At 33.7% G+C, this 15,173-nt stretch overlaps 1 protein-coding gene across 3 annotated transcripts in view; it reads right to left on the bottom strand.

Moving 5' to 3' along the window:
- Positions 1-9,730, bottom strand: part of LOC111063905 (2-oxoglutarate-Fe(II) type oxidoreductase ppzD) — a 33,126-nt gene extending 23,396 nt beyond the window's left edge. For 2 of the 3 annotated variants that reach the window (XM_039426947.1, XM_039426949.1), the window contains exon 1: positions 9,332-9,729. In XM_039426947.1, the coding sequence (XP_039282881.1) occupies positions 9,332-9,395 (64 nt within the window). In that variant the 5' untranslated portion in view covers positions 9,396-9,729. Of the gene's footprint in view, positions 1-9,331 lie in introns of all 3 variants that reach the window. The other variant, XR_005571171.1, reaches the window with a different exon arrangement.
- Positions 9,731-15,173: the final 5,443 nt, after the last annotated feature.

The raw sequence follows: 15,173 nt of genomic DNA on the forward strand, positions 1-15,173 counted from the left end.
TAGGGTTTTTTTTATTTTTGATGGGAGAGAGCTAATGAAAGAGAAAGTGTTTCTTTCAAAAATGGACGCTCAAGTAAATAAACAGCCAAAGTATTTCAATTGGTTCTTACTGAATGCTTATTAGCGCAGGTATAAACACTGCATTCTGTTTCACTCACACTTGTTAACATATACACTGTATACTCATATCAAGGAGTAAAAACAAAATTGTTCCTTCTTCTGTGCCTATACACATTTCACTAACGGTACTCCTTCAATAAACAAGTCGCAACCTCTTTGCAATCAACGCTGCATCACTACACAAAAGAAATATAGAGGACGAATGAAATGTTTAAAACACATCCTGTGATTGTTCTCGTTCTATTAGGATTGTTTGGAAACCTTTAGTTGGTTCACAACCAACATACGGTACTTTACCTACTATAGATACAAATCAAATAGCTAATAATTTAATAAAAAAATTCAATTACAAAATAATTTGTAAAAAAGTTGAGTAAAATAACTGCATCATTTGAATTGATTTTGAAAATTTACCATCATGCCTCAAAAAAAAGGAAACAGGAGTTTCTGTTTTTTGTATTATTACTATTTATAGCCTACTTTTAACAATGGGTGTAAATTTTATATTTCAATTCAGGTGAGAAGAAGGCCAAGGCTGGTCTTGTACCGTAGGGTATGAAAAAGACAAGTTCGAAGAGCCAACTCTAGGGAGATTTAGAATATAAGATTCATGCAATATTTTTCGCATTCCTTCTCATGATTTTATGAGTGTGGAGTATGTCTAAATTATTACGATTTGTGTTTTTAGATCTGAAGAACAACTCAATACAAATTTCAAATCCAAGAACTTTCACAAAATAATAAAGGTGTGAAAAATTCTTGGATTGAAGTTCCGGTTGTCGAAAATGATGTGATGCAAATACTGTTACAGAGTAACATAATTATATGTTATATCCTATATATAGTTGAGAATCATACTCTCTGTATGCAACAAATCAACCGACCAACAAATATAAATTAGAAGTAGATATATTACAGTCATCAGATTTATCAGATGACAGCATACTCGAAAAATCCTTCAACAAATTGATAGAAGAGGACGGTCACCAATAGAGTGAAGAGAGGGAGATAGTTAATTGGGCGCATATCAAATGTTTGCCAGCATACAAATTTCTGTGAACTGAACGGTCAATTCATTAGAGATTACTATTTTATTACGACAAGCGGATTGGCAATTGATGTCCTTCTTTTCATGGGCACCGCCAATTACACTGCTTATCAAAGCGCAGCCGAACTAATGTCAAGTCCTTAGACAGGGACATTGCAAAAAACTCTATTCACATTAAAGCTTATTTAGTGAATAGGAGAACAAACATTTGAAAAGAATGCAAACGTCAAACGTAGTACTGTAATTATACTGCGTTTAGAATTTTCGTTTTATCAGAACAAGTAGCTCTAGAGTCTAGACTCTAGAGTCTAGACCTTAAAGTAGATAACATATGAGGGGTAATCATTTTTGTCAGTTGGATTTGAAACATTGGAGAGTATCTAGGTAATTTCTTTTATCACGGTTTATGCAATGCTTCCCTGTATATAGTTAGCAGTAGAAATATTTAAAAAGAGTTTGACTTTTTATTTCAAAAGAATCATCAAATCAAAACTTGTAAACCCCCGGTCTATACCAAATATTTGAATGATATTTTTCTAGAGAGATAAAAGTTTAAAAATACAACTATTTTGATTAATTTGAAACTGACTCTTTTCGCTAAAATTTAGTTATGCAGAACGGTTCTGATGTTGACTCTATGGAGAAAATTGCTGAATCTGTTTACAATACTAGCTTTTCATGTCTGGAACAAAAGGGACAAACCTTGAGCATCTCATAGCCAATGAATAGACTTTAAAGCCAGTGTGAAGAAGAAGCGGGTGACCTTCAGAAAACCGTATCCGTCTCATATTTTTCCTCCTTTTTTCTATCTACATTTGTATTTATTATTATCTGTTGAATAGCTTGGAATTATAAACATTTCATTCAATTGTCAACCTTCAAGATTTACAAAGCAAATGATTCAGAGTTCAATTAGAAGAAATTGTTTTTAAAAAATACTTGGAATAAGCATATCATGGACTTTAGTGATTTTTCTCTAAAAAAGCGATTAGTTAAGGAATTACATTAAATACTCGATACTGTATTGTGAATATTCGTCATTCCACGAGCAATAAATAATACAACCATATAGGATGTCTGAATGAAAAATATCTAGGGATGTCTAAATCTCCCATAACTTCATAAATTTTTAATTTCACGCTATCAATGAATCTGGAAAACTTGACTTGTTAATTTCAGTGTTGTTTGTGGTTTTTTTTTTTAGTTTTCTTCACAGATAACATTCATTGAGTAGTGTCACAAACCAAGTTCTAAATTATTTAATCCAATTTCATTGATCATTTTGGAAATTTAGTACCTACTACAATATCAAAGAGAACTTAATCTCCTTTATTTGGTCTGTCACATTTTTATTCGAACTAGATGAAATGAATATTGATTTTAGTGGATATATTGAATTCATATCTATATAAATTAAATAGATATCTATATTAATTATAAATATATCTTTTATCATCCAATTCGAGTAAATTACGAACTGAACTGCGGAGCTGAACATTTTACTGTAAAGTAGTAGTGATTAAAGTAAAGCCTAACCAGTTCTTATTTTGGAAGATTTTGAAATAATTTTTCTCACTAAAATCTCAACGTTCTCTAAATTCCCAATTTTACAATAAAGGTGCATTCTGATTAATTCTTCGGTGATTCAAAGAAGAAATAGAAAAATCAGATTTGAAGTTTCTTCATAACAAAAATAAAAAGTGCTGTGCTGTATAAATCGTTTAAGTACAGCCTACTCATTGGAAGCAGTAGGCTATTTTTTATCAGCTCCACTATCACCACACTTCTATGTTCAGATAACTACTTTTTAATGAGCTTTTAAGTATTGTAAATAATAGAACCGGAGTGACATTCATCAGCCAAGTTGTATTTACATCCTTGACATTGGAGTAAACTAGTAAACTAGACAATTTTCAAAATAATTTGGCTTTTGGCCACAGCTATAAATATGTATCTAACGATTTCAATTTAGCTTATTTTATTCCAAGATTTGCAATTAGAATTCAGAAACGTTACTGTGCCAAAAGCAGACTCTCCTCTTTCTCATCTAACTCACGTTTTTTATTTAAATTGTATGTTTCATATATTTCTTACTTCTCAATATTATACTCATATTTTCTTGTACAGTTTATATAATTTCACAATATCGTATTGAATTAGCATAAATATCTGCTTAAAGAAGACATAAATTTTGAATTATACTGTATTGGATTTGCATATTCACAAAGTAATAGGTCTTTGCGCTTTGTCACGTTGGTGATGTCATGCGAAGTGAATAGTGCAAACATTCCTATCATCTTGAAACCTGTTGGAAACAATCAGCTCTAATTAGATAATACATTTTTTTAATCTCTCCAGGCATAAGGAATATTTCAATCAGCAATCAAGTTATGCAAACTTCATATTTACATATTCATAATGAAGTTATGAATATTTACGAATATTAATGAAGTTATGCTTTACCTCCAAAGTCATATAATCTACTACAAATGAAATAATTTAAAAGGAAGGTTAAATAATGAAACTATAAAATTTTAAGGAAACAACAGTATTATTAAAGAATTCAATGACTTTTATCTAATTTCTCACTATATAAATACTTACGATGGCTTCAACTGAGTTTTTATTCTGCTTTATGAATTTAGCCGGCTAAGAAAACACTTTGAAGGTTTTCCTCTTATCATAATCTCTGACAGGTGTCCCTATATCTATAGGTAACAAGAACTTTGTAATTCAAATAAATATTGGCTCACGATACCACATGCCAATCCCCTTTTTTGTGAATATGAAACTGGAATTTGTCAATTTGTTTCAATATTTGAATTATTTTAAAATATGAATAACCTTTCATATTTCAGGTAGGCTACCTGAGTTGTCTAATATGCAATAAAACAAGACTTCTACGATGATATGCACAACTGAGATTATTATTGAGACTATTGATTGTTAGGTTCAACTCAAATCAATCTTCTACATAAACGCTGACGATCAGCTATTCAGTTCATTATAATGCTCCATTTGAATCTCCGATTTCTGTGACCACATACCAATCCTCGTTCTTGTGAATATTGAACTGGAATTTGTCAATCGAATGGTGGTGATTCTGTTTAAGTCATCTTATGACTCTTTCAAGACCTACTAAAACTGCACGCTTGGATAAAGTGCGAGTATAACCATGTTATCAATAATGCAGCAGCGACATACGATTGACATAAATAGTGATTCGTGCTCCTTTATTGTCAATGTAATCAGCATCTTGGCCTCTTTACAATCATCTACCTCTCTCACTTTAGTTGATCGCCTCTCTTTCTATTATTCTAGCACGACTGGAAACTGAAGCCTTGAGAATCTCTTGACAGCTCATCTTTTAGAGCACCTTCTCCTCCCTCTCAAATCTGTATTGATAATGGGAAAACTGTCATTCTCAACGAAAAAATTGCTATTACTGTATTAGACGAACCATCAAAATTACTGTATAGAACTGGACAATAAACATGATTCGTTCATCTACATGAAACGAAATATTAATTTCGGTGAAGAAATCTAAGTTTTTTTATCATTTTTATGATTTTTTTCTACTTTTTAAGAAAATATTTTCATTCAAGAGTAAATATAACGAACAAAAACCTAATTGTATTTTAAAATATGAATAACCTTTTAGATTTCAGTAGGTAGGCTACCTGAATTATCTCATATGGAATTAGCTTAAACAAGACTTCTCTGATGATATACACAATAACACAATGTTAATATTGAGACTTGATTGTTAGGTTCAACTCGAATTAACATTCTACATAAACGCTGACAATCAACTATTCAGTTCATTATGCTCCATTTGGATCTCCGATTTCTGTTGTTTTCAATAATCAATGAAATATGATATTTTTGAAACTCAACTTACAGACCCAACTGTCATAGAACAGCGAAAAAACGATTGTGTTAGAAGTTTTTGAGCAAATAATGAGCATCCAAAAATGTAAAAACAATTTGGAACTTTATTTGAGAAAGATGAAAGACTAAGCACCCGATTCAAGAGAGTAAAGTACCCATAATTATCATTGAATGTGACTCATACATTTGACGTTTGAGAGTTCTGTTTAGAGTTATTCCCGCCTCTGAACCTCTCAAGTGACTCTCCTAGTAATTGCATAATAGGAGAAAGGATAGTAATCAAAGTCTATTACAACCAGATTGAGAATAGCTCTTAAAAATTAAAATTTCCTGATAAGTCTAGTGATTTATCATGTTAACTTCAAAAAAGCGCACGAGCATTCATACAACAACCTTCACCAATCAACGTTTAGATAAGCTAACATTATGTGATACCGTATGCCTAATGGATCAAAGCTGTTGTTGACACACGATCACTTGATAAGTGAACATACACTAAACACATTTTTCTATTTTTCGATTTCCGCAGTTAACTGATGCTGTCATTCAATGATGACGATGACCGTGATGAGAAAATCGGCTTTAACTTGCTTTTTAGCCTGATTTTTGGACAGTTAGGCCTACTGCCATCATGAGCGAGTCCTTTATGATAAACTAGATTATAATTCATAATATGAATCTTAAACTGTAAAAGATAAATACAGATTCGCAGTTCTCAATTGTAATTTATAATTATCTCTTATGCACCTTATCAACTACAAACTTCTCTAAAGTCTGTTGGATAGGCCCACAATAAGTAAGTTATTGAATACACAAAACTGCATCATTTTATTAATCAAATAATGCACACCTATTTGCGATTGCTGGTTCCATGTTTAAGTGTTCTTTTTCACAAATGTGTCAAGGTAATTAGAAATGCCAATGCACGTTCTCTGCGAATGTGATTGAGAGGATCTAAAAAACTAGCTGTTATAAACTGGGACAGACTGATGGAGAGAGGTATGCAACAGAGAGAGGTCTATGTGTACGTAGTTTACAGAATTCACGTGAGAATAGACGGACAGAATTACGGATAGACGGACGGACAAATAACATTTTTTGAAACAACATCGTACGGAAATTGAGAGGATAGAACTGGAAACTACAATTTGACGATTTCGAAGAGGATTCGAAATTGGAATTTCTATAATAAGGAATAAAACCTCTATATAAGGAATACGTTTATTTACTCGGGATGAATTGGCCTAGTACTGTATCACTGGAAGAGAAATATAGAAAACAGTTTTGAAAATTGAGAAAAATCAGTTCTGAGTGAAAGGGATATAACCTTTCAAAAAATTAATTCGTTTTCCAGAAGGATTTTATTGGCTCTCCAATATTTCCAGATAGCGCAATAAGAAATTTTGGGGTAGCCTCAGTTCAGTTATACGACTGTGGTCCTATTCGCATATATCTGCACCTTATTTCTCTTCTTATCTCCATCTTTCCAATCCTCTTATTTTCAGTACCCAATATCGTCTTCTCCAGTGCACTCACCTTTTTACAAACTGGTTCATACCCCGCCTATCACCCCCAATTTTCTCCAGGACATTTTATTTGCACCATCTCTATCGCTTCGCAAGCATACCGTCTTCCTATCTTATTTTTTACCCTAACATTATTAGTGCCGGTTGCACAAAAGCCGGTTAAATATTAACCGAGATTAATTCCACGAGAACTAATCAGAAAAGCCGTCTTTTCAAAAACGCCTTCTCTGATTGGTTCTCATAAAGTTAATCACGGTTAAAATTCAACCGGCTTTTGTTCAACCGGTTCTTAGTCTTTATATCCCTAGACTATTATAATTATATTATTGAGTATCAATATCAGCAACCAATCACTTTATACATAATTTCTAATTGATCTGCCATAAGAGTATAGAGTCTTGAAGAAGTTACACCTATACACGGTAGTGATGGAAAAATACAGCTCTCTTCACTCTCCTATAATTCCGAATATGTGAGTACAAAATAAGTAAAGTACACATTGCGAGTTCTACACTCCCTACACAATTAATATACTGTAATTTGTGTAATTATATTACACAAATATTATATTAATAACATCAATTAATAATTTACAAATATTAAAATGTACAAATAATGTATATTTTGTACATTTTTTTATTGATAAATTAATTAATTTGAATGGATTTTCTTATTTCAACCACCACCACCACTATAGAATAGTTTTGTAAATGAATATGAAATAGTGAACAGTGAAGCCGAATTAAGAAGAATAATAAAAGTTATCATTCACAATTCATAATGTTAAATCGTTTTGAATGTGAAAAAAGTCTAAATCTACAATATCGTTATCATATCGAATATCATAATGCAACTCACTTCCTTTGACATTGCCACAATTCGTGATAAGTGTACTTCCACAGTTACTTCCACAATAGTTAGAGAAATTTATTTGATATAGCAGAAACAACAAAGCAAACTACTAAAAAGTGTTAAAATGTATAAGGATTGTATTGTTTAATTGGCTAACTGTCGAATAATCAGTTTACTTACCATTTAATTATTAAATTGAATATGCTGAGCCTATAACTATGATCTACTCGTATTTGCAATGTAATTAAAATTAAAAATCATGAATGCATGTATATTCCTAACCCCACATTGTATTTTTTTTCTTCTTTGATGAAAATGCCTATATTTCACTTGTGTTACTGTTGCACTACAATCAATTTTCAAAAATAATCATCAGACCAAATTTAACTGTTTTCTCATTTCGCATACAACATATAGGCCTATTATTATGGTATATGATTTTGAACGATCCTCAAACTATCGCTACGGTATTAGAAAGTTCAATCATAAACTATCATCATTTTCACACTCCACAGAATCAGGAATAGATTCAATAAAATCATTTATTAGTTTTAATAGATGAAATAATTGATTGAACCTACAGGTGGAACTACCGGTATACTAATGACTAGGTACCCTAACACAACCCAAGATTGTGTATTAACACATTTTTAAATAGCCTAAAAGCTCTCGATCAGGGGTGAAAAACACCCACCAACCCGCAAAAGAAGAGTGGTATTTGTCATTTTAAGCACATACACACTTTTTGAAAAATTAAGAATTAGAAGCATCCAGAAGAAGAGGAATGCCAAGAACACGATGGAAGCAGGATGTGGAGAAGGACCTGAGATCGATGCGAGTCAGGGGCTGCAGAACGAAGGCGGAAGACAGAGATAGTTGGAGGATGATTGTGGAGGAGGCCAAAGCCCACATCGGGCTGTAGCGCCAGGATAAGTAAGTACACTTTTTGAAACGTTCCCCTAATTTTGTCTTGGAGCCTCCTTCCCCAAGAACAACGTAATCTGTATCGAAACCCCCTCCCACTGTGGATAGCTCTGTTATTTCAACCAACAGAACCTGTGTTCAACCAACAGAAATAAACTATACAGGCACAACCTTTGAGACCTGGAATACAATGTAGGAGGTAGAGTAGGGGTGAAAACTAGTTCTGATCATTCAGATCTAAAGGGTTTGCCAGCATCTTTTCCACTGATCCCATCCTATAATTCTATTGTTTGATCAATACCGGTAACTTATGTTTCTCTTTCTTTATCTATCCTAATCCTATTGAGATTTTTTGTTTTTGCCTCTATCCTTCTTTGACTCTATCTTTTGAATATTCTTTTGTTTTTATCCTATAGATTTTTTTGTTCTATAAATATTGTTTTGTTAAATAAAGTGATTTAATAGAATAAAACGTTTAGAAACTGTTTTTTTAACTAGACTTCTTAATTAACCATTCAATTTGATTTATCCAATTCTTTGGTAGAATATAAATTAAATTGTTGATAAGATTCTTTATTTTTGAGTTCATCACGTTTTACTTCGATAATTTGATGACATTTAGGCTATTTCGTAATCGAAAATGGAAATATTTCACCTGCTGAACAATAAGTTACAAGTTATAATGACTTAATGGAAAATCGTACTGATAATTGACTTACTGTCATACTGTAGGTCCATTCATCTCTCTTTATCATCCACCACATTACCCACTTACAAGCACAAGCCTAGAGCTCATGTGGGCATCACACTCAGCAGAAAAAAATTCCAAGTTACATTCTCAGTTTCCCAGTACGGTACGGTACCTAATGAGAGGATCTTTCTTGTACTTCACCACAACACTTATTGATATGCTTGCAACTGCATAGAAATAGCCTACATTATAACTGTTCAAATGAATTCATCAACTTACCCATGTGTGTTAAATCGACTATAGGTATTTCATTGTCTTTTATCATACTATCAGCAACTTCCATGTTTGAAAAATAAGTATCACTTTGCACAATCACAAAAGAACAACTTAGCGTTGACACATTGAATTCACACTGAGACTGACACCTGACAGTAGAGACCGTTATTTTGAAGTGGCAAAACTGCAGTGCGAATTTGTACAACACTGTTATTACAACTGTACCAACTACTACAACAAATACCAATGACACTAGCCTGCCGCACACATCAACCCACTCAAACTCCGGTGCACAAATCACTACAGTCTAGAAATGACTGTCTGTTGAGTGCATTCAACAGGAGTTCATGTGGCGTTGCGTTGTTTGACAACTGGCTGGTAGACTGGTACTGGTTTCTTGGAATGGAAATAGGTGGTAGACGCTGAAGCTGAAGGTAGACCGAACGATGCGGTAGGTGCCGCGTTAAGCTCTACCAACGCAACTCAACAAAATATTAAAAATACTACTTTACTATGACTTAAGATCTGGTCCGCCATTTTTAATGCAACTTAATTTATTAAATAGGAAGGTTGTCTTGCGATACATGATTTCGATACGGAATTTCAAGAAAACGAATGGCGAAAACCGCACATCGATATATCAAAGCGTTTAGAAGACATTCACATTATTAATCAATCACCACTTAATATGTATTTCACTTCTGATCTGCATGGTATTGATTAATAATGTGAATATCTTCACAATAATGAACCAGCTTCAATACATTAAAATTACAGAAAAACTTACGAAAACCAACTCTCAGAGCATAAACAACTACAGATGAAACATTAATTTAATGATAAATTTACTGGAAAGTATATTATTTTATTTATAATTTCAGATTATTTATTCAGAAATATTTATAAAATAATATCAAGTGACCTGGTTGGCTCAGGTCTGGTGTCAGAGTTTTCGGGTCACACAAGATCGATTTCAGGACCTCCAACGACTGTTTTCGAGGCAGCCGGGACCGACGATTTAACGTGTCCATCCGAAACACGGGAGTGTCCCGAGAAATTTGTAAAAAAATGTTTTGTCTAGCATTGTCTCATTGATTGTTCTTTTCTTTAACAAAAAATGTTTCCACAAACAAACAGTATTTCCATATTTCACTGAAGCTAGTGAAAAATTCAAAACTCAGTATTAAAAAAATTTGAGTGACAAATGAGATATGTGTAAAGGCAGAAGGCAGTCATATTGGAATTCTTTTTTGTTGCAAGTAGGTAATGAGATTCTATGGCGTGCTCTCTATTATAATATGAGTTGAAAATAGAAGAATTTAGTTCGATATTGGACAATTGACCCTTCTTGAGTAAGAATTGAATAGTTTAAACTGTTTTGGAGATATTGACATTTAGGGCCGGTTTCCGAGCTCGTGATCTATAAGTTCTTGACTTACAGAGTCCAGGACTGAAATAAGCTCTCGGGTCTAAATTTACTTTCTGAGTCACAATTTTATCTTCTAAACTCCGGAGTCTATCAAGTTCTCAACTTATTTGAGTCCAGGACTTAAACGCAGTAAACATGAGGGAAATTCACAATATTTTACTGTTGTATTGTTGGCATTATAGCAAAACGGAAACAGCTGATTACAGCGGGACAATTCAAATGAGCATGCTCTCCAAACTATTTTGTAAAAATCAAAAATCTGGTGTGGCGCACTCACACAACTTTCCTTGCCATTATGAAAATTGATCACGTGACGCTAGTGTTCCCGCGCATCTCAAGTTTACTATTCAAAGATTTGAGCCAGCTGGTGACAGGGCAATAACGCTGGAGACAACGAGGTCTGCTATCTCTTTATAGTGAATCATTCATATCAATCGAATCAACAGTTGCCAACAGTTTGCGATTGGATAATCACATTTTCTCGAATTTCGAGCTTATTTTTAATTCTAGGTGAAAATGTTACTGGACATTAATTGTAGAGATTCTCATGCTCAATCTTTTCCACTCGGCATTTTTTGTTTAAATTGTATCTGAAGCCTCATAATTGAGAATCTAAAATCAAACTTTGCATAGATGGGGCGGAGCTCCTGAAATTTTTACATATATCGGACTTATGGCAGTTGATAGAGCTTATTGATGACTATTTCAGGTATAACTTTAATCAAAATCGTTGGAGCCGTTTTCGAAAAAATCGCGAAAAACCCTGTTTTTGACAACATTTTTGCCATTTTAGCTGCCATCTTGAATCGCATTTTATCGAAATTGTTCGTGTCGGATCCTTATATTGTAAGGACCTAACGTTCCAAATTTCAAGTCATTCTGTTAATTGGGAGATGAGATATCGTGTACACAGACGAACATACACTCATATACACACACATACAGACCAATACCCAAAAACCACTTTTTTGGACTCCGGGGACCTTGAAACGTATAGAAATTTAGAAATTTGGGTACACCTTAATTTTTTTCGGAAAGCAATACTTTCCTTACCTATGGTAATAGAACAAGGAAAGTAAAAATACGTTTTGATTTCTTTGTAGTCCTATTCAAAGCAAAACCTTTGAAAGGTGAATGAATAAACATTTCATTTTACGTCATGTTATTATTGATCATTAATCCTAACCAGTGATTTTAGAATAAAGATGTCATTAGGCTATTGAGTTTGAAAACTTATTTGTTTTGAAAAAAACAGGAGAAATAATTTATTATTATTATTATTAATATGTTGAATATGACATTGATTAATGACATTCAGATTGGAATATAAATTCCAAGGCAATCCTTGTATTATTTCGCTTGAACATTTTCAGGTTATGTCAGAGTCGTAAAATGAGGTTAGTTTTTTACACATAGTTCTGATACAATTATATTCCAAAATGAACTTGCAAACTATAAATTATGAATTTAGATGGACTAATCCAAATAATTTAGGTATTCCATGACATCTATTTGGCTTTTTATCTACTCCAAAACAATAACTGAATTGTGTTTGCTTAGTTAAGTCTTTAGTGCGGTCCACGTTATAATGGCAGTGGATAAAGATAGAAGAATAGCGATGCCGATTCTCTGCATTAATTAATTATATTCCTACACTGTCAAAAATATAATTGGCATAGTTGTGAACCCAGAAAAGGATAGTAACATAAAGGATAGTAACACAAAGGATAGTAGAATTATAAGGGTTTTAATTAATTCATTTAAAATTATTCATTTTGGGAAGAATCCTAGGCTTTGTCGAATAATAGACAAGGATAGCGAAACCTAAGTTGATCAAATACTGTCATTATAACGTGGACCTCACTATAGAACTTGAATTCAAACCCTACCCCAGTCGAGGGTTAAAAATCACGCTGTTTCAAGTCCTGGACTTAACGATTTTTGATAAATCCTTGACTCGGAAAGAGGCGAGAATCTAATTCAAGTCCTGGACTTATAAGCCCTTCACTCAGAAAGCGAAATTATAAACTCCAGGTTCTAACATGATCTCTAAACTCCAGAGTCTAAGTCCTCAACTACGTTAACGCTCTGACTCGGAAAGCCAATTTTCTGACTCCAGAGTTTAAAGCCAGTTAAGGTCGAACTTAGCTAAATCCCGAGCTCGGAAACCGGCCCTAAAGATCTGTATAAATAGGTAGGTTTCACTTCCAGTTTGAAATTTGGGTGTGGAAAAGTGGTAGATCGATAGCTCTAAGTTTAGCCTATTCAGTAACTTTATTTTTTCAAACTGTAGAAACTGTCAATTATCTGAAAGATCATGTCAGTTAAGGTGCGTACAGATTTACGCGCCGCGAACATGAGCAATATTCACTTTTAATCAGCTAATTAAAAGTGAATAGCTCATGTTCGCGGTGCTTTAATCTGTACGCACCTTCAGGTTTAATGATCATCGAAAATAATGAAAATGGTATGATGAGATTTGAACATCAAATCAATTTCATTGTATATATATATATCCTAACTCATAGATTTCCCAATAAACCAGATAACAATGCTCCTTGATTTTCTTATATCACTTCATTTTCAACTTCAATCATCATCACCAACATGATTGTCCTCAGTAGATTGAGACTTTGCACAATGATATCAGCTCATAGACCATGTTCTATGAGAATATATCATTCATTGTATAATGTACGGTACTTCATTTTAGAATTTCCTAGTGTAGAGGCGCGCATAAGGACACCTCAAGGAATCAAAATTTCGAACACTTATAACTTTTGACTCAATAATTGGATCTCCTCGTACTACAGCTGATTCTTCTCGACTCGTCATGGTGGTTCAAAATCACTATGATGAGTAAAATTCGTTTGAGAAATTAGAAATTTATTGTTGAGTGTGCTTCAGTCCATATCCAAACACAAAATATATTCAAAGCTATGAATCTCGGTAGCCCGTTATTATAAAAAATTGCTTGATCTCGAATTGTAGAAATGAATCGTCTCTTTCATTGGCTGAGAATGATTCGTTAAGAAATATGTTTGTAGAGTGATATTCGATCATTTAAAAAGCATCAAGGAATTGAAGATACTTTTCCTCATAATCACGGACTCGGCAGTTCTATGATGGGCAAGAGTTATTCAACATAATTTAAAGGCAACTTAGATAGTATAGATGATGGAATTATTCATGTATCATGTAGGCCTATTATGTATCGGACTCATTTTAGAGACTCGCGAAAAAAAGGAAAACTGAAATCGCAATTTTTTCAATTGGCTGTACGGTAACTTTCAAATGGTATTGAAATCGATAAAATTGTTCATTAGAGTGAAAAGAGGAAAAACGTTTCCACATCCTTAGGTACCGGTACTTGATTTTGAAAGTTTATGTTGAGTATTTTACAAGATATGTTTCGAATACAGAAATTGGCCATTTTTTGGACTGAAGTACTATATCAACAATAAATTTCTTATTTCTTTGGCGAATCTGACTTAAGTTACTATGATACATGATTTTGAACCGCCTTGACGAGCTGAAAAGAATGAGATGTATTACAAGGAGATCCGACATTTTATGGAGAGTTATGAATGTTTGAAATTTTGATCCTTGAGTCGCGCCCCTCAACTAAATTAAGTACGGTGAATCTAATGGGTGATTCTAATAGAACATGATCTTATATGAACTTATATCAACGTGCGAGATCTCAATGTGGGGACAGTGAAGGTATAATTAATATTTATGTGCATATAATCAATAAATATTTATGTGCATCAAAGTTGTAAGGTCCTTTTATAATCACTCTGTATAAATATTGCAAGCACCAAATAAATTAATGTATATATAGTGACTGGACTATTGTGGATTGTTTATTGTTTTTGAAGGGACGGATTCAAGGATCCAAAAGTTCAAAGAACCTCACACGTCAACCGAAGCTTATTGTGTTCCCAAGTAGTATGCTAGTTAGGCAAACCAATACCTATGTCCTTTACAAGAACAAGGAGTTTTTCCCTATACTAACATTCCATTCATCACCTGGTTGCAATCCTTGTCGCAATCCAGTGTGATATGCTTGGCAGTCTCTTCAGACTGATTAAGCCTCGTGACCTACGTGTGTTCCACTCCTGGCCTTTTTGTAGGTCCTTCCGCTGAGAGAGGGGATGCCAAACTGCCTCTAGGGCGCCCGGCCACCCTCGACTCAGCCTCTTGACCAACATTTGTGCCTGGTTTCTCACCCATCACTGGTCTCTTGGGTTTTTTCTTTTTGCCCCTCCGAAACTCCGCAGGATCAAAAGCCTCTTCCAAGAAGTTTTGACTAAATGGCCGCCCTTCTTTGAGCAGTGGTGAGTTTTGTCTTCTCCACCCACAAACTCGAGACCTACGTGAGTCCCACTCCTGGCCTTTTTGTAGGTCCTTCCG

Source organism: Nilaparvata lugens, chromosome 4 (assembly GCF_014356525.2).
Source record: "Nilaparvata lugens isolate BPH chromosome 4, ASM1435652v1, whole genome shotgun sequence".
NCBI lineage: Eukaryota > Metazoa > Arthropoda > Insecta > Hemiptera > Delphacidae > Nilaparvata > Nilaparvata lugens.